Consider the following 25,390-nt stretch of genomic DNA (forward strand, 5'->3'; position numbering starts at 1 on the left):
TTGGCTGCTGTATCCGCTCCCTGTGACTCGGGTTGAACTCTCCAAACGGAAAACCGAAGACACAGACGCTCCGCCCCCCAAACACAACAGCCAATGGGACGCAGCTTCCGCCCAACTGAGAGGCGGGGGAGGGGCAAATAAGCTGTTTTGTGTCTCTTTATCAGGGATGGGCGATTAAACTCTATCCATCCAATACCGAGTAATACTATAATAATAATAATATTCTGAAACCAATACCGATACTTTTAAAAGGGGCGATTCTTTGTGATTTCGACAGTGAAAAGAAGTAAAAGGTGGACGCTAAAATCTATATTCGATCTACATTAGTATTAAATAAACTGTCTGTTTAGGGAAATAACTCCAAATGATAACAATTCCACTCCACTTCAGTTTACCGATTAAACACCTAGTATCATGTTGTCATGTGAGGATCAATTCTTACAAAGAAACATCAGAATTGGAAGTATTGATATTTCAGTATTGATCTGCACATCTCCAAAAAATCACACAAGCCTTAAATATATTCAAAGTGCTATGAAGTTTCAGTGTTTTGAGTAAAAAAAAGTGAGCTATTCAGTAAAAGCAAGAGGATCTTAAATGATGTCATATGTTAAACTGCCATATAATGTAATTTTCTTCACTTTTTTGAAGTGTTTGATGTTGTATGTAATCATTGCTAAAGCTGTTAAAAATGGACGGTTCACCTCCAAGTCCATTGATATGTAAACTAACTTGCAAAAACAGACTGTTTTGTCTGTGATGTCATGCAAAACAATACATTTATATACACTATATTGCCAAAAGTATTCACTCGTCTGCCTTCACACGCATATGAACTTGAGTGACATCCCGTTCTTAATCCATAGGGTTTAATATGATGTCGGCTCACCCTTTGCAGCTATAACAGCTTCAACTCTTCTGGGAAGGCGTTCCACAAGGGTTAGGAGTGTTATGGGAATTTTTGACCATTTTTTCAGAAGCGCATTTGTGAGGTCGGACACTGATGTTGGACGAGAAGGCCTGGCTCGCAGTCTCTGCTCTAATTCATCCCAAAGGTGTTCTACCGGGTTGAGGTCAGGACTCTGTGCAGGCCAGTCAAGTTCTTCCATACCAAACTCGCTCATCCATGTCTTTATGGACCTTGCTTTGTGCACTGGTGCGCAGTCATGTTGGAACAGGAAGGGGCCGTCCCCAAACTGTTCCCACAAAGTTGGGAGCGTGAAATTGTCCAAAATCTCTTGGTGCTGAAGCATTAAGAGTTCCTTTCGCTGAAACTAAGGGGCCGAGCCCAACTCCTGAAAAACAACCTCACGCCATAATCCCCCCTCCACCAAACTTTACACTCGGCACAATGCAGTCAGACACTGGCAACCACCAAACCCAGACTTGTCCATCGGATTGCCAGACGGAGAAGCGTGATTCATCACTCCAGAGAACACGTCTCCTCTGCTCTAGAGTCCAGTGGCGGCGCTTTACACCACTGCATTTGACGCTTTGCATTGCGCTTGGTGATGTAAGGCTTGGATGCAGCTGCTCGGCCATGGAAACCCATTCTATGAAGCTCTGTACGCTGTTCTTGAGCTAATCTGCAGAGAATTGGCGACCTCTGCACACTATGCGCCTCAGCATCCTCTGACCCCGCTCTGTCATTTTACATGGCCTACCACTTCGTGGCTGAGTTGCTGTCGTTCCCAATCGCTTCCACTGTGTTTATAATACCACTGACAGTTGACTGTGGAATATTTAGTAGCAAGAAAATTTCACGACTTCATCCTATCACGGTACCACGCTGGAATTCACTGAGCTCCTCAGAGCGACCTATTCCTTTACAAATGTTTGTAGAAGCAGTCTTCATGCCTAGGTGCTTGATTTTATACACCTGTGGCCATGGAAGTGATTGGAACACCTGAATTCAATGATTTGGATGGGTGAGTGAATATATAGTGTATATTCACCTATACATGCTAGAGGTCTGCTAACTGACCCAAGCTTGACAAGGCCCAGCAAAATATCGAGTGCTGGGCTGGGTTCAGACCGTTTTTTTTTTTAACATACAGGCTCGGGTCAGGCTTGTTTTCTAATGAGGGATTTATTTTATGTGAAGGAACATGCCTATGTGAAAAACACATTTCTCCATTGTGCTCGGTCTCTTTCTTCTGTGTGTAAAACAAAAAGTTAGTTTTGCTAACTGTTCACAACAGAGGAAATAAAATAAAGCCCTATTTTTATACACTTACCAAGCACTTCATAAGGAGCACCTGTACAGCTACTCATTCAAGCAATTATCTAATCAGCCAATCATGTGGCAGCAGTACAGTTCATAAAATCATGCATGTATGGGCCCGCAGCTTCAAATACTGATCACATCAACCATCGGAATTGGGGAAAAAATGTGATCTCAGTGATTTTGACCATGGCATGATTGTTGCTGCTAGACAGGCTGCTTTGAGTATTTCTATAACTGTTGGTCTTCTGGGATTTTCACACACAACAGTCTCTAGAGTTTATTCAGAATGGTGCAATAAAGAAAAAACACCGTCTGAGCTGCGGTTCTGTGGATGGAAATGCTTTTTTTGATGAGAAAGTCAAGGGAGAAGGCCAGACTCGTTTGAGCTGACAGAAAGGCCACAGTAACTCAGATAACCACTCTATAGTGAGACAAAAAACATCTCACAATGCATAAAACGTTCAACTTTGAGGTGGATGGGCTACAGCAGCAGAAGACCAAGTTGGGTTTCACTTCTGTCAGCCAAGAACACAAAAAAAGCTGAGACTGCAGTGAGTACAGGCTCATCAAAACTGGACAGTTGAAGACAAACGTACATTGGAAAACATAGCCTGGTCTAATGAATCTAAATTTCTGCGGAGGCACATGGATAGTAAGGTCAGAATTTGGACACCAGTCCATGGACCCACCTTGTGCCAACAGTCCAGGCTGGTGGAGGTGGTGTAATGGCATGGAGAATGTTTTCTTGGCTCACTTTGGGCCTTTTAATACTAATCAGTCATTGCTTGAATGCTACAGTCTATTTAAGTGTTGCTGCTGACCATGTGCATTCCTCCATGGCCACAATTCACCCATCTTCTAATGGCTACTTGCAGCAGGATAATGCACCATGTCACAAAACAAAAGTCATCTAAAACTGGTTTAATGTGCATGACAATGAGTTCAGTGCTCTTCAGTGGCCTTTCCAGTCACCGGATCTGAATCAAATAGAACACCTGTGGGACGTGGTAGAAACAGAATTTGCAGCGTGAAAGTGCACCTGAAAAAAAGCTGTTTTGAGAGCAAAGGGAGGCCCTATCCAGTATTAATATTCTATAAGCTGTATTGTTTTTGATTCCAGTGATACCACTTCAGAAAATGGTTGAAAAACTGCTCCTTTGAGGGTGTTTGGCTACTGCTGCTTGAAAAGTAATGCAGCATTGCTGGCAAAACATTTTTGAGAAGATTTTGTTTTTAGTCTTTAGTTTTTGTGTGAGTAAAACATTGCAGGAGTGTATTTTGTGCATGACTCAGAAATAAAAGAGGTGGTGCTTATACTGACCATCTTAATGGCCATTGTGAACACACACATCCCGTTTAATTGCTGATTAATTGCTGCAAGTGGGAATCAAGCAAAGCCCGAACATTAGCGGTAAATAAATGCCAGAAGCGTACTGGTCCGCTCTGCTGCAGTGCGAGAGCATTCAGGTCTGGTTCGGATTTCAGCCTGAACTCTGTGCAGATCTCCAACTCCACCAATTTCCATTGACATATGAGTGTTTAAGCCTAAACTGCCTTTTTTCGCACCATACAGGGCAGCCAATCAGAAGAGGTCATATACATTTATCAGTCTTAAAGACACAGTAACAAAAACAGCATGTTTAATTCTAAGGGATGTATTATGGTCATGTGAAAAATGAATCATGTTTTTGGTACATAAACCCATGTTTAAAGTGGACCTCAGAAAAAAAAAAGAAATACAAGCAATGTGTAGGATGTAGGCCCTTTAAAATGATGAGCTATTAAGTGGAAAAACTCTCTTAAGTTATAAATAAATTATAATGACTTAGGATATTAATATTCATATTAACGACTTCAACATTAACGACTCGGGATGCTTTGTTGCAATAATGCTTCCGTAAAAATATCCAAAATATGTAATAAATCTTCTTTAGCAGAAATAAAAATTCACTTAACACCGTACATCTTTCGTCTTATTAAAGTTCATGTACCCAGGTTTAGGATTAGCCCATAATGCATCATTTCCAGACTACCTACACTTGCAAAATTGAGATTCTAATAGCTGCAGGTAACAAAGCTGCAGGTAACAAAGATTTCCTTCACATAAGTCCCTTTCTCGTAATTCTTTATTCTTGTATTACTCAGATGACAAAAGAGTCACTTGTGGAATTTGTACAGCTTTATTAATTTGAGCTAATTCAAAAAGCGGACATTCAGCAACAGTTGAACATTGTAGCAGCGGGAATAGGCGAAACACTAACTGGGTTCTTTTATTTATTATTTTTTTTACTCCACACCATGCATTCAGCTCCGTGTACAAGGTCACCCTTTGCAGGTGTATATACTGTAAATATATATATATATATATATATTTTACGAATTAACTTATCACCAAGACAGCTCTCAGTGGTGTCTTGCTTACCAGAAACAAAAAGGGCTTTGGGAAAATGTCGCCTCTGTGGACCATTTTGGTTTATGTTGGGGAAAATATGTCACATGAAACTGAGAAGCCCAAAAAGAATCTAGTGTTGTAAACTTGAGATCATAAACAAAAACCCAAGCAGGAAAACAAAGCGAAAAGGAAAAAAAAAAGCTTCCAAAGAAAAGATGCAGGCCCTTTTATTCTTTTATCTCGACAGTTGTTGAGTTTCATTGTAGAAGCAAGTAAAACCCCGTTACAAATGCATTTCAGATTCAGTGGGCTTACAGATTAGTTATAATCCCATTCTGTTCGTTTCATTTATACAAAGGAGAGAAACCTCACAAGAATCTCTTCAAACACCCAGCAACAGGCCTAGCCTTTCTTACAAAATACAATCAGATTGTTACACACCACTGCAAAATGTCCAGAAACAATGTGCTTGACCTCGAGAAATCAGTTCACACTTCTGTGAAACTGCTGCACTCATTCTGGAAGTTAACTCAAAAAACAAACAAAAGAAAAAAAAAAGGAAAAATAAAAGCCATCAAGTTGTCTTACACAGTCATTAAATTCCCAAACATTTAAAGTTACTTGAAGAGATCACCTGCCAACATGTTGGATCAAAACAGCACGGTATGTTTCAGTGTATTAGATGTTACAGAAACATTTGTAATAAATGCATTAACTCGTCTGACTACATATATAATTCTCTGGTTTAGGAGTGTTATAGCTGAAGACGCTGCAGAAGAACAAACCCAAGTGGAAATCAAGAGCGGAGGTGGTGGTGAATGAGAGTGGGTGAGCTGATAAATTTTGGGGGGCCCAGACCCCGATTGAAAGGTGTCCTTTTGGAGCTGCAAGCAGCAGTGTCCAGGTAGTGGACAGCCTCCATGTTTAAGGAACACCTGCACTGAGCAGGGTGGACACGTGTCCGGTAAGGGGAAAGGCTGAATGCCATCAGGGCACAGAGTTCAACAGGTCCTGCAGAAAACCATCAGGGTCTGGGATGTCTGAGAGAAGCCCTGTAAAAAGACAATGGAAGAGGTAAGAAACCAGGCCAACTCATTCAAACTCAAGTGCTTAGCAAAACCTCTATAGCAGAACATACTGCTGTGTTTAGTTACTGACACCAGCACAAGGAGTTCTACCGATACAAACAAGCTGAAACACCTTAGCAGTCATGTGTGTGTGGTGGAACTTGAGCCTCTGCTTCGGCTTGAAGCTCTAAGCATCAAAATTAGTGAACAAACTACAGGACCAGGAACTGATATCTGAGGCTTTACAGCTTTGTTGCACTCTTTGGTGCAAATGAAGACTGTCCTAAATCTACTGAATTTGTAACTGTAAAATACCCAGAGTTTTAAATAATAATAAAAGTATCAACAATTTTTTTTTCTCCAAATTTGTCAATTTCTCAAAGGTGCTTATCGTCCCAGCCCTACTGTTTAATAAGGTGATCTGATCATTCATTTATTGTCTCATGCTGCAAGCAACAATTTGCATAGCTCCTCAGAAGCTGTAATTTAAACCTACACAATAAACCTAAGAGATAGCTGCAGGCAAATCCGCATGATCTCTAATCAAAAATGGCCCTGTAATTTGACTGTACAGTCAGCGACGTGGGGGAAAACTGTTTCCACTCACCTACGACATCCAGGAACTCTGAGAAAGATTCAGCAGGCATCAGCTCGTCCTGGAAAGCCCTCAGCACCCTTTCTGAAGCCTCATAGATGGGCATGTCATTGTGCCGCACATACTCTGCCAGTGAGAAGGACCAGCCTCCCTCTGTGTTACTGGTGGGCACTTTCTGTAATAGCCACAGGAAAAACCTGAATCAGAACTTACTGAGTGGCTACATAATAAACAGACGCATTTTCTTGGGTTATGTCCATGAAAATATAAGTCAGCAGAAGATGACAGATGATGCTTCTTATTCTACAGAAAGTAAACCTCAAAAGGTTAGAGGCAAAAAAGTGCTTTTACCCTGAACATGTCATAGATGAGGTCCACCAGGCCCCAGAAGAGAAGTGGAGAGCGATAAACCATGTACTCTTTCACTGCTTTGTCTGTGAGTCTGAAACATCAAAAACAAGAGAGATTCAATTACACTGATTTGGTTTATAAGGGGCAGTAACTCACATTTTTTTCCAGATTATTTAAATAACAAAGGATTAACAAAAAAGTAAATTAACAACAATAACTAAATAACTATTTACTGTCTAAAATAATGTAAAAACTACAATAAATAAATAATAACCTAAATAACTAAGAGGGTGTTATTAAAAGATCTAAATCACTTCACAGTGTCAGGACAAGCATGAGCAACCTTATCTTACAACACAGCTTGTACAGACAATTATTCTGTCAACGATGCACTAATGCATTATGACAGAACTAGGCCTAGTCACTGCCTAATTTAATCAGAATGAAATCAGGAATCAACTCTCCAGTCTCTCATAGTAAACAGGACATATTCTCTTCATTCACATGTTGATGGTGGCTGCAAAGGTTTGAATGAGCTATGATGTTTGAAAAGACCTTCATTTTAAATTTACGTCAGGAAAAATAATTGGCACATTTCTCACACAACGGAAGCAAAGCAGCGCAGAAAAGACATGCTGACAGAAAGCCTTCTTTTCAGCCTAGACATTGGCTCCTTGCTTACTTGTTGGCGCCCCCTGGTGAGACCTTCCGTGCATGCGCGGTAACTAGGAGCCTGCGCAAGAAGTCGACGCGTGTGGCCCTCCAGCGCTCAGGAGGGAGGATGTGCATGGCCAGCACAGTGAAGTAATGGGGCCCGTCCACTTCATATGAGCTCTCCACCCATTTATCACATGGCTGTTCCAAGAAACTTTGCAAGTTCTTCTCTTCTCGTGATGTGGCCCTTGTGCTGAAAAACACATAGAGGGAGAATTTCACAAAGTCCTTCAAAAGGGATCCTCAGAAACTATGTATTTCTGTGCTTTGTGATGCACCAGTCTGACGGTGGTGATTAAACTTACTTTTTTTGGCCAAAGTAAAATTGTATGTGTCGGAGAAAAGGGGGTGGGGTGGGCGGCCGTGAGAAGTGCACTATTCAACATCTACTAGTTTATTTTGTATCAAAATGATTAAACTGTGGTGAAATTTTATGATACACTAAATACTTTTCTAAAGACGCAATCAAATCTAATCACATCATTCCATTTACCTCCCTGTTAAGGTAGGTTTAGAAATGCATTGCGCAGCCAAATATGATGCTCAGAAACTCACGTGTTGAGGACGTAGAGGACAGTGTGAATGATATAGGGAATGAGATGGATGTTGCTCTCACGGCCTCCTCCTCCTGTGTCCACGCTGAAGGATTGCTCCATAGCAAAGCGCAGGAACAGCAGCTTGGTGTCGTGGATGTTGAGCTGGTACGTGGGCTCCCTCTGCCCTGTGCACTCTTGCAGATATGTATTGTGCCTACAAACCAGCAGAAAGATTTGAGCTCAGAACAACGTAAGACTACCATTTCAATCACTCAGTCTTCAGGGGAAGACAATACTAATGAGATTTATACAATGTTGTTTGGAGAAAACAAAGCATGTATATGTTCACTAGGATGTTTTCACTAGACACAAACACAACACATGGCTTACCTTGCCAGACAAGTGGCGAAGGCTGATTCGGGTACGTGCGGCCCCCACACAGGCAAGAGCCCATTGCACTTGGTGTTGGCGTTCTGTAGAGCGGCACTTTCCCACTCCTCACGCCCTCGAGCAAGCCTGACACAATAACCAAAACCAGGGGTCAGACCACGTTAAAGGAAGATGTTAAGAGAGACACTTTAAACATAATTACCGGACAGCAGCGAGGTGACAGTCATAGTGGACTATGTTAAAGTGCGAGACAGTGCTGTAGCCCTGCTGTTTGCGGGGTTTGTTCTCAAACTCCTCCAGAGCCACACGCTTCGTAAACGTGTAGATACCCAGGACCTTAGTTGGCTGGAGGGAGGGAGGGAGGGAGAGAGAGAGAGAGAGCGAGAGAGAGAGAGAGCGAGAGAGCGAGAGAGCGAGAGAGAGAGAGCACACAACAGTTAATCCTAGTTGAAAGACCTGGGTAAAGATAATTTTCTGTTCCTAGTGATATTTTTATTTATTAACCTAGTCATACATTATTAATCATAAGTCAAATATAAGAGTTTGGCACATATACCTGAAACTTGTAGCCTTCTCGGCAGATGCAGCAGGTTAACCCTGGCTCCTCTATAAGCTCCTCCATCTGTTTCAATAGGGATGTCTTCGTCACCACCTGGCCTTTCTCATTGGTCTGAAACAAAAACATATATTATATATATTAGAGATATACAATACACTTGCAGATTCAGAATCCAGCTATGAGGGACAAGCCTCAGGAATAATAAAATGTTACTAAAAAAAAGTAATGAGTTCATTAAATGCATTCCAAATGGTGAGGCACATGAGGGACTCACTGTCATGCCGAGCGTGCCTAGAGCTTTCTGCCTCATTGCCATTGCCATACGTTTCTTCTCTGCCCGTGTTTCCCTTCGAGCTGCATCAATCTTAAGGTTCACCTCCGCATGCTCCCTCAATGCTTCTAGAAGGTTCTCGGCCAGAGTGCCAATGCCTTCGTCACTGGACACCTGCTCTAACTTGTGCAAATTGCTAATGGAATCTGTTCCAATCAGCATCTAAAGAAGGAGAAAAGATCTCACGCAATGTTACTCAGGCAAACAAGCGAGAAGAACATGATATGATAAAGCTTTAATCAGTGAGCATAAAAGGGTGTTGTACCTGTGTAGGGGGATGCTGGGTGGCCAGACCACGCAGCAGTCTGAGGATAAAGGGAAGGGCTGGTCGGGCAAGGAACTTCTTCCAAACATCTGCATCCAGACTGCAATACACATAAAGCAGGGATGATGAGGGATGTAAAGCAGTATGTAAAGGGTGGTAAAATATGCAATAGTACGTTGGTAAAACAGGCCATACTTTTTGGCGCTGGGGATATGTTTCTTCATGTAGTCCAGAGCACTCTGAGTGATGCCCTTCTGTAGGATTAGGTCTTTGAGTTGATGGCCATTGCTGTTGTTCTTGATCCCAGCTGCAATTTTACAGAAGCAGTCCAGGAAGACCTTATCATCTGGATTATGCTCCTCGTCATACCTAAAAACAAACAGTTAATAACTTCAAAGGATTTGCCAATACCAGATATTTTTGCCTCCCACACCCACACACAGTGCAGCTTCATTCTCACAAGCCTACACAAACCTGAAGTCACAGGGAACATTGTACAAAAAAATAAATACTAATAGTTGTATAAAACTAAAATTAAGCGTTACATTTTTTTTTCAGCAAAGGTACCCCAGCAAAATAGAAATAGAATAAAAAATATGCTTAAAAAACACTGATCAGAGCAGATCTGAAAACTGTCTGGGCAAGGCTTGGAAATCAAATGAGCATATATGACTGTCATACCTCTATTCAACACTTCCAGCCTACTACATCACTCATGCTGAACTACGCATAATATTGCAAGTGGAGAGTAATGAATGACACTAGCACTACATATGCAGGACGTGTTTTACCCTACCCTCATGTCCATGGCTCACTAAAAATATCAAGATTTTATGTGACAATGTCTTGAGGAAGGTGAGGTTGTACTTCACCACTGGATGCACACTTGAAATGCACACTAATGTAAATTTAGATAAATGATTATTATCTGCAGAATTAGCATGATAAACAATCTAAGCATCACGTCAGCATTACAGAGCCTTACCCTCAAGCTTAAATTTTCCTGAGGGTAATTTAATTTCTAACTGGGCTAGCTTCTAATATTATTTCACTTATAATAACTATATTCTGCAACACTTAACATCCAGCGGTAGAGTGCGTTCATTTGGAAGGAACTCTCTGGCACTCTTGGCCAATTATGTTGGTCATTTAAAGGACAATGGAATGTTTTTTATAAGACGTGCTTTGCACATGCAAAATATGTGTCCATAACAATTAAATTAATGTAACTGGACAGAAAAGATTGATTCCCTGTGGCTTTACAGTGACCATCAAAAATAAATGATCATGAATGGACAAAGAACATAACACAAATGAAGGCTGTACTTGTCAAAACAGCAGCAGGGTTTGAAACGCTCCACAAGGATGTGCATTTTCTCTAGCTCTCCAAAGGACAGGTACGGAATGATGCGCAGCAGGCCCTGAAGAACGCTGGGGTTGGAGCGCACAAAAGTGGTGTTGATCTGGTCAAGCAACATCACCAACTGGTCTTTATCTCCCGTCAACAGCAAATTACCCTGCAGAAGGCACACAAGGACAGCATTAAAAGCAACACTTAATAAAACAGTGCAGAGGGATAGAGCTATTACTGTATAAACATGTACAACTCCATTTTCAATTAATGTAAACTAACAAATGAATCAAACATATGGGCTCACCTTGTCCTCAGACAGAGTTTCTGCATTGGCCTCATCAAGAATGATCTCCATGATGCTGAGGACCTGCTCTGCTATAGATGCCCCTCCACTGTCCTTACTCTCCTGCTCAGCTACTAGTGCCTGGCAAGGTCAAGAACTCATGTTAATATGGTTGGCTTAGCAAATGTTTATGGGAATCTTAAGTCCTCAAGCACACTGTATGCATTTTACTCACAAGGTTCAAAGTGCCCAGCATAACATTGAGGGTGTTCATCTCTGGTTTCACCAGCTGCTGTCTGTTGATCTTCACTTTAACACAGTAACTGAACAGCTTCAGCAGAACCTAAACAGGGGGAACGAATAAAAACATACTCTTGCTTCTAAAAAAATAGAAGTATACAGCTTCATTTTAAGGAGTTCTGTTTCTCTCCAGCATCTAATATTTGCTAAGTGGAATATGAAATAAATTAAAGTCAAAACGAATGCATTTCACATACTGTTAGTAGGTGTCTGCCCTGCTTGAAATCTTTAATTCCAGAGAGTCTGTTAAGCATACACTCCAATCCTCCACACTGTGCCATGACTCCAGCCATTTTATACACCTCCTCATCATCCTCCTCCTCATCTGTACATGGAAAAAACGGTTTGAACCAGCTCAAGTCTGTTATCTTTCAATGCATCCTTTACAGTAAATGTTCAAAATACCTGTGGTAGAATCCAAAGACTCAATGAACTCCTCTGTGGCATCACCAAGAAGCCCTCTCATGCGATAAATGATTCTCATTGGCTCACCCTTCCAAAAAGAAACACATTGTTTCTCACACTGTTTTCAAAGCCAAAGCACAACCGATACACAAACAACCTCAAATGAAATTACATTAAAATAATATAAACAACAAAAGATGTACCAGAACATTTTTGTTTCTGTAACCTTACCTCATTGGTAGGGCACCAGACTTTCTTGTAGACCTCTGCCACAGACAGATCCAAACTAATGATCTTGTTATTCACGAGAAGCTGAAGAGGCAAACCACACAAAAGTTCAGAGAAAATTACACAAACCTCCTCACAGAAAACATCAACAGAAACATTCTGTTCCCCGCTTTGGTACAAGTTTCCTGCATGCATTAGCTACCTCCATGCCACTGTCGTCCTCTAGCAGTGCCACCAGGTCACAGTCTTGGCAGATCTTGTTTTTGATGTCCCTCATGAGTGGGCCAATGCCAGGTTCATTACTGCTGTAGGGGTTCCCTGGCATGCGTCCCTGCAGAAAGTCCTCCTGCTGTGGGTCCTTTTCCAGAGTCACAAAGAACTCTGTCACCTCGTTCTCCTCCTGAGAAAAAGAGGAAGTGCAAGAGAGAGAGAGAGTAAGTGAAAATAAGCAGTAAGGTTGTTTGTAGAAACTGCATTCGTAACCCAGCATGCCTTTCTGATAAAAAAAAAAAAAAGAACAACAAAGGAGAGGCGCCACTCACAGGATAGATAATGCTGCAGAGTCTCTCAAATATGAAAACAGGAGTGCGGTAGTCATCCAGGTTGTAGCGTTTTGCTGTCTCAATGCACACTGCCATGAATGCTTTTGTCTCAGACTCCGTCCCTATAACAATAAAAGGATGTTAGTATTCCAGTGCAAAATGACAGTCAGTCAGAGACTAAGCTGAATGCTATAGACAGTACCTGTGGTCATGTCCTCCAGCATCTCTAGCAGCATGTCCTGAGTCTCATCGATCAGTTTGGTTCTCTGAACCACCAGCTTCCTTAGACAAAGGTACCCATTAAGCACTGTGCCTACAAGCCGGCTTTTGAAGTGTCGTTTAATGGACTCCACTTCCACAAAGGAGGACAGCAGGCCTAGAGCAAAAATGTTACAGCATTTGACCAACTGTCAGTAAACAGTTCTTTCTTTTTATACAAGAGGGGAAAAAACTTTGGTAAAATCCAAAATTTCTTTTACCTGTGAGACTCTTGAGGGCATATCCTTGCTGCAGGTCTGTACTCAATGTTGCTTCCTCCAGGGCTAAGAGATGGGCAATTTCCTTAAGGAAGAAATAAACACAGAATGTCATATATGGACTAATGTGTAATAAAATTCAGATTATCGACTTTTGAAAAAAAAGCTGCAGCTGTAGGCACCTTGGTGATAAGGTTTCCAATGTAGGGCAAGACACCACGGGCAGCCAGGTACACCTTCCAATGAGCAGGTTTTATAAGCTTCTGGTACAGAGCTAAGTACTCCGCAGCACATTCTCCCGCAATACTCAGCTCATCCAGGTAGCTATATGACAGAGCAGTTCCAGTAAGACACATACATGCAGTCTACCTACAGTCCACTAAAAAGTTCAGTGCTGACTGTCAAATGCCAGCCTGAGAAAACAATACTGTTAAGTTTCTAAATGGCTCTCTTTGAGTAAGACCCTCTTTACCAAAGTGACGCATACCTTGTAAGAAGGTCCAGGACCTGCTGCTTGCGGCTGGGGATGGTCGTCAGGGCCTCTACAATGGTGCAGGCGGCCTGTCTTGCTGCCTGAGTGGCTGGAGTGAAGAGCACCTGAAAAAACCAATGACTGTATTAGTGTGCTTCCCTAAATAGCTACGTGTGAATCAGATGCTTCAGTAGGCCGGACAGAAGCATTTACATAGACTTTACCTGTCTCAACCAGTTGTTGTGGCCCAGTTTAAGCAAGCGAGGGAACAAACCCTCTGATCTTGACCTCATGAACTGCTTCCACTTCCACACATACTTCTCCATCAGGTACTGTCTCCTGATCTCAGCCTTAGTCAAAGGCTTAGAGACAGGCTCTTGACCTGACAGGGATGACAGCAGACAAGACAATTTTTAATGATTCATTTCCTATGTTTTTTGAAAAACTGCAGCACATGGAGGAACACTTACATCTAGCAGGAAGGCACTTTTTCCAGGCCTCATATGATGCCTTAGGATCCTTTTTGAGCCAGAGCTGGGCCTGGGCATGGATCTCATTGCTATATGGCTTGACTGTGGTTAGGGATTCAACAGCAGCATCCTAGCAAAGTAAGAATTACATCAATTAGAATAAAATCATCACTAATTTATTGACAACCTACATGCTCCATGTCAAGAATATTACACAGTACCTTGTTTTTCTTGCTGGTGGGTGCAGGGGGTTTGATGAGTTTCTGTAAGATTCTCAGGCACATGAGAGTAATGTTCTCCACCACTACTGGAGTCTTTATATTGACTGCCATTAGGAACAGACTGAGGGCTGAGGACAGCGTAAAAGAGTGTTTTAGTGCTTAATCAATAGCAAAACATCAGTGACTGACTAAAAGATGAACCAAGATACAGGATATAACTATCAGGAAGAACAATGGCAGGGCTCACCACAGCGTAGTCTCAGCTCCCAGCAACCTCCCTCCTTTGCTATGGAGTCAGTGAGGAGTAGCATTTCATACTGTAGGCTACTGACCTTAAGAGCAAAAACACACAATCGTCACATACCCAAAATAAAAACACAACAGGGGAAAAAAAACCCTGAGATCAGTTAAGGGTCATACCAGGTCAGGGTTGGCCCAGTGTCCCTTCAGGGCTGCTGACACCTTTGCAATGATGAGGTCATTCATTTGCTGTGTGGCTTCTGGGTTATCTCTGCCAAAGTGGTCATTACAAACCATTAACTTCAATACACATCATTAACAGGGCTTTAAAGTCTGCCCTATACGTCTGCCCTTTAAAAGGCAGTCAGAAAAGTCATGTACACGGCCATACCTGGTAAGCAAGCAGATGAGCTGGCGGACTTCTTCCCTCATGGCTCCAGAGCCGCGACGAAGGTTGTACTCAAACAGTTCTCTAATGAGTCCCTGCAATACCAGAATCTGCCTGATGGCAGTGTTGGTGGCCAGTGCACGGAGCAAAGTGATGCAGTGGCCTGTGACTGCAGATGCGCAGCCGTAGCACTTGGTGGATGAGGTGTGTCCACAGCCGAGGACAGAGAGGGCCCGGTACTGACTTGCAGTGAAGGTAGGCTGAGTGGTGGTGCGGGAAGACTTTGTGGCGGCCTCTCGCTGCTGTAAATCATACTCCAGCAGCTCCTTACGGGAAGCCAGCACTTTCTGCATGGGGTGGGTGGGTGGGGGTGGTAAACATGACTGCGTGAAACACTTCAAACTTCAATATAATTTGCATGTTACCTTTTTAACATCAAACATATAAGGAATAATTAACACTACAGCAATAGTCACTTGGACAAATCCAGCCCCGAACTTCTTTTACCTGTATGATTTTGGAGAGCTCATCAAATGAAGTTTTGCAGTCTCCACTGTACTCCTGAGCTAGCTGCAGAATGTACCTGTTCACACTAGCAGTGGAGGTGCCCAGGCCTGCTCCTGCACCCGTGTCATCCTAAATAAAGAGCCCATCATTGAAATATTAACACACAAATTCTTGATACATTTCTTAATCAAAAAGTATTATTTTACATAATAAAGTATTATTATGGCACTTCTAAACCACTTTATAAATAAAACCACCAGGCTTCTATGTTCTGCTTCATACATGGTTCATAAATGTCATCATAATTATATTAGTTAAGCTGCTTGAGCAGTCCTGGTTTAGTAACTGACCTGTGGTTTCTCTGGAGTTGCCTCATTCACCTTGGAGAGCAAACTCTCGAGCTGAGGCCGATGGCCCATGAGTTGGTGGTACACACGATCAGCCTTGTCCAGAAGTGTATTAATGTTGGTCACAGCCTGAACAGAACAAGTTTTAGCACCTTTGTTTAATTTTTATTTTAAGCAGATTAAAAAAGTACTCATCAAAAGAAAGCACTTGCCTTTTTCCTATCTTCTTCATTTTCTATTGGATCCACAGCACAGCAGGGCTTGGCATAGAGCATGAAGTCAAAGCGGGCATATTTACAGAAGCCACAGGCATTACACAAGAAGGGGTCCTTCTCATCATAATTAATGGACCTAGAAAAACATCATGATAAGCAAACAATGAATTAATGTAAATAGGCAAAACCAGCTTACATCCTTGCGTTTGTCACAACCTCTGTACCTGCACTTGTGACACTGGTAAACATTCTCTCCACAGTTGCCACACACTCCTGGGTTGGCAGGTACGGAGGCGCTGCAGCGAGGGCATTGCAGGGTCTCTGTAGATGCCTGGTAGTTCTCATAGAAGTCTGAGAATTCGATCATCAAGTTGGAAGCCACAATAGGGAGAGGGAGGTCAATCTTCACTTCTGTCTGTCCAGGGGTCAACTGCACCCTCTTAGCCTTATGCCAGCGAGCAGGTCTAGAGTGGTCACAAATACAATTCAGATACTTACACACAACAGGAAAAGTCACACATTTCAGCTGTCAATATACAGGAACTGGATGATCATGAACTTACTTGTTCTTGAGCTCCACGATAGCCTGAACAGTCCTGTTGTTGTAGTAGAGATTGATGGTGCGCACCATCTTGGTTCTCTTGAGATCTCCGATCTTTACAGTAACTTTGCTGATGGTGTGGCTGCCAATTAACTTCACCACTTGCTGTGTGGTGGTATAGCGGGTGTCCACTTTGATAGACGACAGCTTGATGTTCTGATGAAAAAAATGGAGCAATCAACACTGACTTCCAAATATAGATTGACAGACATAATGGATTATGTACATACAAAAATGCACTTAAGTAGAATGCTCTGTACTCACAGAGAAGGGCACTTCAGGATTGTTGCACACTAAGCAGGGATCACTTTCAAGGTAAAAGCCATCAAATTCAACCAGTCCAGAGAGGGTGCTTAGGAAGAGAGGGAGAAAAAAAATAAATAAATAATAATAAAAAAAAAAAGGACAATCCATTACACGAAAAAATACACACAGAAATTACACAAAATCCAATCCTAACAGTAACATTTCCAATTCAATGCTCAGTAAACTTACTTGTATATGTTGGAGTTGGGGTGATTGGTGAGTATGTGGTTTTGTGCCCTCAAAATCTCAACAGCTTTCTGAGAGTACTCCTTCAGCTACAAGTATAAAATGGCATCAATAAAACATTAAAAACACTTTTCTCTTAGCTCATAAAAACAATGGAAAAAAAAACATACGAAAACTGGTTTGGCAATTACAAATGTCAGCATGTTACAGCTTATTAATTGTCTTATGAACTGCTGTAAACCTGCTGAGGTGTCATTTCTCTAACACACCTTCTTTTCTGTCTGAGGGGTCTTGAGGGAGAAGTAGCCCAGCAGATCCACAAACTGAGCAGCCTTACGGCCATAAGCAGGAAGCTCAGGCCAGATAGCCCAGGTCAGGTCCAGCAGCAACTCCTGCTGGGATTTGTTGGAGTTCCTGGCAAAGAAAAATATTCGTCATTAACGCAATGCATTCAACAAATCTTAATCATTTAAACTGAGGAATTCAGCTTCTGATTAATCACAAACACAACAGTGGCCAAAGAAGTGGAGAACGTAGGAGTGTTTATGTGGTTGAGCTCTGCAGTGTACCTGTAAATATGCAAGGCCAAACAGTGGGCTTGCCAGCGCACAGAGGAAGAGTTCGACTCCAGCAAGAAGCAACGCAGGAACTGAATCAAAGTCTCTTTGTCCGCAAACTTGTTGAGTTGACTGACCAGTGCTGTGCACAGCTGATCCTCCTGGCTTCCTGCTCCCTCACCTGCACAGGGCAAAACGAGACAAAGCAAAAGAGGGTAAAGAAAAGAAAGAAAGAGAAATGAAAAGACAGATCCATGTGTGGCTTTAGAATTACATCCAAAAAGTAATATTTCTTGTTTGCTCTTAGAGGAATGAATGATGACCTTCTTTCTCTTTCTCCTTGTCCTCCTTCTTGCTCTTCTTGCTGGAAGACTTGCTCTGGGAGGACTGTGAGGCTCCAGCCCCTGTAGCAGAACCTCCAGATGAGGAGGCAGCCAAGACTTTACTGCCACACAGGGCACAGGAGAGCAGCTGCAGGAGCACTGGAGACACACCCTCATCGACCAGAAAACTCACCTGCAGCAGGAAGTACAGCACCGCTGGCGAGAGAAAAAGAAAGAGACACACACACACACACACACACACACACACACACACATTAAGCACTGTATTAGTGTATATATCTGGAGAGCACCGATTTCAAATTCTGTAATGTGATTTAACAGATGCCCAGGATTGGCTAGCATTGCTGTGAATCGACAGGGAGAGAGGGTGACCCTTCCCACTAAATGAGATGATTGCCAACTGTGCTCCCATTGAAACCATGGGTGGCTGCACACCACTGACAGTGCTCTGTTAGTAAAACTAACAAAAGCAACAGCAAAGAGAGAAGCTACAGTTCCCATTCTGAAACCTGATGTAACCTAGCGGTATGAGAGCCAAAGGCTACAATCGCAGAGGAGTTGGTTCATCCAGCCACTGCTGCTCTCACTGGACATCAGTGATGAAAATTAGAAAACATTCACCCTAATGGTATGTTCAGCCTTTGCTGTTAGTTTCATGATCTGGTTCATATGAATGATGAAAATAATTTTATTGAATTACTAAAAGTAATAAACCAATCCTCAGGTTTATTTTCACTGTCAACAAAATGCATTGCTTTTAAGATAGAAAAAAATTGAAAAAGGTTTGCAATTAATCACAAATAAATATAAAAATGTGACTAATCATGTTGAATTACTTTAATCATTTGATAGCCCTTATCATTTTACATGGAGTTGGAAAAAGTTCATATTTATTCAACACTGAATTAGCACAACATGAAAAAGCAGAAAACTTACAATCATCTTTCATACAGAACTTCTGCCAGTTGATGGTTCTCTGTGTGGCTATTTCAGCACATGCTTTCAGGTGTTCCATCTGTAACACAAAATAAGAACAGCAATGAAACCACCTAGGCAATGCCCAAGCAACATACACAGCACACAAACATGCAAAGACATGACACACTGCCAGGGCTTCGCTCACTCACCAGACTAATGAGTGTGTCATACTGCAGGGCAGAGCCAGAGGTTGCTGTGACAATGCCTCCCCTAAGGAAGATGCCTTGTTCTTCCAAAAGTTTCTTGATGCTGCGAACATGGGAGTCAAGCGTGTGAAGGTCTCGCAGCTGGCGATATTTCTCCTTGGAGCCACAGATAAAGAGCAGCAGCTTCCTCACTTGTCTCCTCACAAACGGAGTTTGCTGGATCATCAGGTACTACAGATAGAGGAGAAAAAGAAAAACAGGATCACTATGAAATCAGTACACAGAAAAAGTGAAACCTAAAGAGTGTGTTCCAGTATAGTACAGTCTGGAAGTGATTTGACTGCGTTACCTCAGAGAGAAAATAGAACCAAGAGTGGTCAAAGATGGGGGGAGGAATGCGGGGGTTCGTGTCAGCAATCTTCTTGATCTGATAGGGCAGGCGCAGCACCATTTCAGTGAGGAGTTGAGAGTATGCCTCAAACACATCGGCAGCATGACCCTGAGAAAGCAGCACAATAGCATTGTTAAAATTGCTTGAAAAAGGGTTAAATCGTTTTTAATACTTTTACCAATGTCATAAAGTCAAATATGAATGAAGGGCTGTTCCTAACTGTTTTAACTGCCTCTAATTTAAACTATTGGCCTTAACACAAGTGTCAAGTGTCCTACTGCTCTGGACTTGTAAGAAAGTAACCAAATGAATAATCAACTACTTTTTTAGTATAACCACATGCAAGCATAAAATGATAGTTCTTAAGAATACCTTAACATACTGGCGTAAGAAGAAGGGGCTCATGTCAGGGGGAGAGGAGGAAGTGTGGGGTTTGAGGAGCTGACTGGCAGCTGCTGGCTCTTCCTCTCCCTGCTGAGTCTTCCAGAACTCCAGTAGAGACTTGAGCACATGCAGGCAGTAGTCTATTGCTCCCAGACTCAACAGGGCAGTTGCCGTGGCATTTGAGATAAGCGAAGAGGACTGCAAAGGATGGAAAATGTAAGATGTAAAATGTAAAAAGGTAAACATGTTACTGTGCACAGTGAAAAATGTAACTCTGGAAGATACAACATTGACATGATAGGGCACCTCTGAAGAAGACTTGGAGCCAGACTTTGTGCGTGACATGAAGACACTGAGCAGTCTCATGATGACCAGATGCACCTCATTTATTGCGCTGCGTTCATTCTTCTTTGAGACATCCTGAAAGAAAACATGGAAATGTTTAGGACTCTGGTAGATTTGAACATGATCAGCAACCAAGACTCTATGATTTCTGTGTTTACAGCATAAAGACAACTTTGCATTATTTCTTGTAAATCTAGACCACTGTTGCCAAATTCTGACCTTCTTGTGCATGCCAAGCTCAGCAATTAGCTGAGCCAGAAGGTCATCCAGTGCTCCCTTGTCTTTCTCATCCTCTCCATCTAGGTCAGCGGTCAGCATGAGGATCACCTGCATGTATGGGATTGCACGCACCCCACCCACAGTGTGCAGCTGAGGCAGGTGCTGCAGAAGGCGCTCCAGCAGCATCAGGCGCACCATGTGCAGTCTAGAGATAAGGGACACTGAGTTTTTAAACTGTATCTTGGAAACAGCAGAGACTGTTAGACTGGTAACTGTAGAGGTAAAAACACCCTGCTTAATTAGCAGCTCTCTCTATGTCAAAAATGTCTATTTATTTCAGTGCTCATAGTAAAGCACTGACTTGGTATTTATTTGTAATTGGTTATCAGTAATTGGTTGATTTTCCTGAAAATTACTGGTTTTAAATCAGCACTTTTCAAGTGGCTGCCCAATCTAACTTCAGGTCAAAACATTTTTAAAGAATGTGCTATCCTCTATGCTAAGTGGCGATCTAAATGGCTGCCTATATCAAAACAGTGAAATATGTAAAACAACTGGTTGCAGAGAACTGTTTATGAATATTTTATGTTGGTTCATGGGTTCTCTGACAGCTGCATCTAGTCACCGCTTTTTGTTCTTGTTTATTGTTTCTTATGATCTGTTTAAAGATGCAATAAGGTCTGCGGTGTTACCAAAGCAAGGTAATCTTGTACAGCTTGCATTAGAGGTCTGCTATTTCTAAGGAGAGATATTTAATGCAGTAGTTTTTTTTTTTTTTTGAATGACTGCCTACATAAATATCACAAGCACACACGTTCTTCTCCGGCTGTTAATCTCTCGTGCACGAGAGATTACTCCCTCTCCCTCTCTAGTACAGTCTAAAACCTAACACACTGGTCACATACAGTGTAGAACTTGCAATATGACAGTATCTTTATAGTTTACCATAGATGCAATCGTTGTATAGCAGCTACCAGCCAGAAAGAAGTGCCAGTGTCTAAGCACTTCCTTGAACCAGGCTAAAGCAAATGCTCAGCTTTCAGAAGTTGTTTATACTTCATTTTCTGTCAAACTCAAGTAAAGCACAAGCTGTGTCTGCAGTACTCCCTTTCTGTTAGTGTGTGAGAGCAGGCTCAGGTTCAAACTTAGCAGAACCGCTTCGGTCTGTAATTTTTGTTTTATCTGTGCATTGGCCATGTGTATCCACATAAAATCTAAGGAATGTCCAAACATGACTTTGTTTCCTTTTCACTAACACAGCCTAAAGGACCACTGACTATTACAGGACACTGCACCCCCTTATGGTTGCCCAGCTGTTACATTAAAGAGCTAATAAACTAAATGGAAAATTGTAATCATGAAAAATTGTTACTTGATGTCTCAAGAATTTATCTATAAATCATGCCAGCCAATACTCAATATGGTGAAGTTTTATGACATCCTGAGCTGTTAAATAAAAGACAGACCTGTTGCTGGTGTGGATGTCCCCCTCATTCTCTCCCTCTCCTTCAGAGCCTTCTCCTTCCTGCTGGGCTGTGGTGGTGCTGATGGCTCCTGTGCTGGAGCTCACACTGCCTGGTCCTGCAGGGTGGCCTTCCACAGCAGTGTCTCCGTAAGCACTGCTGCGCCCAGACACTGCAACACACAATTTCTAGCATCAGCCTAAGGCTTGGATAGCAAAACAACAACAATTTAATTAGAAGATGGAGAAGCAGTCTCTTATTAGACTGTCACCAATAAATGGCACTTAAGCCATCATGACGGGTGAGTATATTTATTATGGAAGCTCTGCTTACACATTTCCTCCCTACCTCGACCCTCACCGTTATGTTCTCCAGCCACTGAGTCGATGGCACTGCCTCCACTTTCAGAGCCCACGCTGCCCCCGTGCTCGGCGGGAGAGGTGCGCAGCGTGGAGCCGTCTGTGGCCGCTGTGCTCCCCTCATCATCCGAGGCTGGGGCTGAAAGTATAACCAGAGCTGTTACAGGAAAAAAACAGCAGGCTTTGCAAGGGGGTTTTCTAGTGGTTCACACATATAAACAACAGTATTTATAAGCATGCCATTGTTTCCTACATGTACAGGGGATGACATAAAACTCTACACAAATACTACAAAAACTCACAATTATTACTGAAATAATTTATTAAGAAATCTGTAAATGCTACATCTATTGTAAAGACTAGACAATAAGTAAGCCAAATATTCCTTCCTAAGAAAAATCATACTGGAAATATGATGTGAAAGTACTACAAACATAGAACGACTACATTAGGAATGGATCTATGAGGAACACTACTGAAGAGGTGGGTGCGGTTACCTGATGCAGTCGTATCTGACAAGGTGCCTGCGTCCAGAGAAGATGAACTGGGGGCCTGGCCAGAAAGGCCTAGACTCTGCAGGCCCAGGGCACTGCTGCTACTACCTGCACCATTAACACAGACACACGATTAAAAATCTTACAGCACAGAGGTGCAGCTGTCTATGCACATATGTACTACACCAGTGGTTTTTAAACTGCATGCCAGTCGTAATGCTGGGGGGCTGTGGACTTTTTTTTCCCCATTTTATCAGGATTTTTTTAATACATTAGGTAATCATTTAACCAAATGTATCATTCAACAATACGTAATCATTTAACCAAATTTTATGTATGACTATTTGCAAAAATAAATCATCATATTAAGCTCAGCCTAATTTTTAGTCTGGCAAAATGCGAGCTATGTTAACATTTTTAGTGCAAGTGTAAAAGTAAAAGATTTCTCTTTTCATTCATATGGAATGTTACAACAGCGTCTTTCAAAAAGAAAGATCTTGAGGCTCGACCATCTACAAGTGAAACAGGCACCGCATCTCTGACTGAGAAAACCAAGCAAAAATTTAAATGAAGAAAAATACAGCCATGAGCACAGACGGTTCCATTACCTCATTCAAGGGCTGAAGCTTTATGAGAGCTTTAAATAAAGCTTTGAAGCCTAACAAATACACTTCTAAACCTATTGAACTGAACGAGACCTCCTTTCACAACTTCAATTTCTTCCACACGCCATCTAGCATGTGGTAGCTGCCAAACAACATCAGCTAACTCATAAGATCTGTTAGAAAATGTTACATTATTTTTTGTGTTTATTGTGTTGTGTTATAAAATCACACAAAACTGACAGGCTACACTGATTTAAAAATTATATTTGTTTGCAATGTCCTGGTCAGTAAAATCTTGAGGGCAGTGGAAGCTTCTGTGGTCGACTGTGTGGGCCACGAGTTAGAAAAGGCTGGGAACCTCTGTACTGTTGATTTACATTTTAAATAGTATTGTGATACTTCCACTTTTTGAGGAGGAGACTGCATGACCTGAATAAGCTTGTTCTCAGCAATGTCTTAGCAACACAGTGAGTTATACTTATTCACTTAAATCTAATATGCAATTATCTCAGATTTTACCTGGTATGGGCAGAATGCTTTTAAGATTCCATCTGATATTGCTATTGTGCACAATAAACTTCATACATTCTAAATTCACACTACTGATAATACCATTTAGTACAGCATCATAAATAAGACTAGAATACAAGTCTTGTTTATGTGAATCAGCAGTAGACAAAACATTAACCTTGCTGATCCTGCTGGAGACTAAGAGCTATGGCCAGTTCAACCATGGTCTCATCATCAGCATCAGGAGGGATGTCGAGCATTGGGGGGAAGCCCTCTGCTCCAGCCAGGAGTGCCTCAAGAGGAGATGGGTTTCCATTGTTCACATTCTCTGCTGTTTCCAAAACCATGGACTCAGACTGCTCATTACAGACAGAGGAGGAAAAAAAAGAAAATGAAGACTTACATAATAACCATCTTCATGAGTCACAGTGAGTATTCATCCTAAACTGAACAGCACAAGCAAATGATCTAATAAAAACAATCATTGGGCAAAACTCACCACCATCTCAAAATCTCCATGGTCCACCTCACTTTGTTCTTGGCTCTCCTGTCTGCCACTCTCCCCTCCTGTCATTCCAGAAGGCTGCATCTTATCATCAGCATCATCATCGTCATCATCATCTTTATCACCTGGGGGAGTGGCAAGTAAAGTCTCATGTTTAAATATTTAATGGTAGAAGCGCCATTATACTCTCACCAAGCATTTAATTAGGAACTCTATACTAATAATGGGTAGGGCCTCCCTTTGCTGTCAAAATGGCCCCAATTCTTCGTGGCAAGGATTCAACAAGATGTTAGAAACATCCCTTTGAGATTCTGGGTACATGTTATCACGACTGCATCATGCAGTTCCTGCAGATTTTGCAGGCGCACTTTCATGCTGTGAGTCTCCTGTTCTACCACATTCCAAAGGTCTTCTACTGGATTCAAATTTGATGACAGGGAAGGCCACTCACTAAGCTCACTGTCATGTTCAAGAAGTCAGTTTCAGGTGAATTTTGCTTTGCAACATGGTGCATTATCAAGCTGGAAATAGCCATTAGAAGATTGGTAAATTGTAGCCATGGAGGAATGCACATGGTCAGTAACAATACTCAAATAGGCTGTGGCATTAAAGCGATGGTTGATTAGTATTCATAGGTCCAAAGTGAGCCAAGAAAACATTCCCCACACTATTACACAACCTCCACCAGCCTGGACTGTTGATACAAGGCAGGTTGGGGCCATGGATTTTTGCTGGTGGTGCCAAATTCTGACCCTACTAGCTGTGTGCCTCAGCTGAAATCGAGATTCATCAGACCAGGCTACAGGTTTCCAGCCAACAACTGTTCAGTTTTGGTGAGCCTGTGCCAACTGCAGACTCAGCTTTCTGTTCTTGGCTGACAGAAGCGGAACACAAGGTGGTCTTCTGCTGTTGTAGCCCATCCGCCTTAAGGTTTGACAAGTTGTGCATTCAGAGCTGCTTTTCTGCTCACCACAATTGTACATAGAGGTTATCTGAGCTACCGCAGCTTTTTTGTCAGCTCAAACCAGTCTGGCCATTCTCCATTGACCTCTTTCATCAACAAGGCGTTTCTGTCTGAAGAACAGCCATTTGCTAATTTTTTTATTTACTGCACTATTCCAC

At 42.1% G+C, this 25,390-nt stretch overlaps 1 protein-coding gene across 10 annotated transcripts in view; it reads right to left on the reverse strand.

Annotated features, from left to right (window-relative positions):
* Window positions 1-4,391: 4,391 nt before the first annotated feature.
* The window catches only part of ubr4 (ubiquitin protein ligase E3 component n-recognin 4), a 42,448-nt gene continuing 21,449 nt past the window's right edge, over window positions 4,392-25,390 (reverse strand). For 5 of the 10 annotated variants that reach the window (XM_036591983.1, XM_036591980.1, XM_036591978.1 and 2 more), the window contains 50 exons: window positions 24,263-24,393; window positions 23,942-24,119; window positions 22,652-22,756; window positions 22,129-22,311; window positions 21,799-21,967; window positions 20,333-20,537; window positions 20,075-20,188; window positions 19,757-19,966; window positions 19,343-19,492; window positions 18,997-19,224; window positions 18,806-18,884; window positions 17,849-18,064; window positions 17,538-17,706; window positions 17,238-17,382; window positions 16,972-17,057; window positions 16,741-16,828; window positions 16,439-16,632; window positions 16,100-16,339; window positions 15,873-16,011; window positions 15,664-15,789; window positions 15,314-15,442; window positions 14,810-15,153; window positions 14,599-14,689; window positions 14,426-14,510; window positions 14,179-14,306; window positions 13,958-14,087; window positions 13,712-13,869; window positions 13,503-13,612; window positions 13,198-13,339; window positions 13,019-13,100; window positions 12,742-12,915; window positions 12,540-12,661; window positions 12,200-12,397; window positions 12,001-12,081; window positions 11,770-11,857; window positions 11,562-11,689; window positions 11,300-11,407; window positions 11,086-11,205; window positions 10,754-10,944; window positions 9,623-9,796; window positions 9,428-9,527; window positions 9,106-9,324; window positions 8,829-8,942; window positions 8,475-8,617; window positions 8,273-8,398; window positions 7,902-8,096; window positions 7,315-7,539; window positions 6,633-6,723; window positions 6,294-6,456; window positions 4,392-5,671 (listed from right to left, as the gene is read on the reverse strand). In XM_036591983.1, coding sequence (XP_036447876.1) covers window positions 5,607-5,671; window positions 6,294-6,456; window positions 6,633-6,723; window positions 7,315-7,539; window positions 7,902-8,096; window positions 8,273-8,398; window positions 8,475-8,617; window positions 8,829-8,942; window positions 9,106-9,324; window positions 9,428-9,527; window positions 9,623-9,796; window positions 10,754-10,944; window positions 11,086-11,205; window positions 11,300-11,407; window positions 11,562-11,689; window positions 11,770-11,857; window positions 12,001-12,081; window positions 12,200-12,397; window positions 12,540-12,661; window positions 12,742-12,915; window positions 13,019-13,100; window positions 13,198-13,339; window positions 13,503-13,612; window positions 13,712-13,869; window positions 13,958-14,087; window positions 14,179-14,306; window positions 14,426-14,510; window positions 14,599-14,689; window positions 14,810-15,153; window positions 15,314-15,442; window positions 15,664-15,789; window positions 15,873-16,011; window positions 16,100-16,339; window positions 16,439-16,632; window positions 16,741-16,828; window positions 16,972-17,057; window positions 17,238-17,382; window positions 17,538-17,706; window positions 17,849-18,064; window positions 18,806-18,884; window positions 18,997-19,224; window positions 19,343-19,492; window positions 19,757-19,966; window positions 20,075-20,188; window positions 20,333-20,537; window positions 21,799-21,967; window positions 22,129-22,311; window positions 22,652-22,756; window positions 23,942-24,119; window positions 24,263-24,393 — 7,379 coding nt within the window. In that variant the 3' untranslated portion in view covers window positions 4,392-5,606. The remainder of the gene's footprint in view (window positions 5,672-6,293; window positions 6,457-6,632; window positions 6,724-7,314; window positions 7,540-7,901; window positions 8,097-8,272; window positions 8,399-8,474; window positions 8,618-8,828; window positions 8,943-9,105; window positions 9,325-9,427; window positions 9,528-9,622; window positions 9,797-10,753; window positions 10,945-11,085; window positions 11,206-11,299; window positions 11,408-11,561; window positions 11,690-11,769; window positions 11,858-12,000; window positions 12,082-12,199; window positions 12,398-12,539; window positions 12,662-12,741; window positions 12,916-13,018; window positions 13,101-13,197; window positions 13,340-13,502; window positions 13,613-13,711; window positions 13,870-13,957; window positions 14,088-14,178; window positions 14,307-14,425; window positions 14,511-14,598; window positions 14,690-14,809; window positions 15,154-15,313; window positions 15,443-15,663; window positions 15,790-15,872; window positions 16,012-16,099; window positions 16,340-16,438; window positions 16,633-16,740; window positions 16,829-16,971; window positions 17,058-17,237; window positions 17,383-17,537; window positions 17,707-17,848; window positions 18,065-18,805; window positions 18,885-18,996; window positions 19,225-19,342; window positions 19,493-19,756; window positions 19,967-20,074; window positions 20,189-20,332; window positions 20,538-21,798; window positions 21,968-22,128; window positions 22,312-22,651; window positions 22,757-23,941; window positions 24,120-24,262; window positions 24,394-25,390) is intronic. The other 5 variants (XM_036591986.1, XM_036591985.1, XM_036591979.1 and 2 more) reach the window with 3 other exon arrangements.

Source organism: Colossoma macropomum, unplaced genomic scaffold, assembly GCF_904425465.1.
Source record: "Colossoma macropomum unplaced genomic scaffold, Colossoma_macropomum, whole genome shotgun sequence".
Lineage (NCBI taxonomy): Eukaryota > Metazoa > Chordata > Actinopteri > Characiformes > Serrasalmidae > Colossoma > Colossoma macropomum.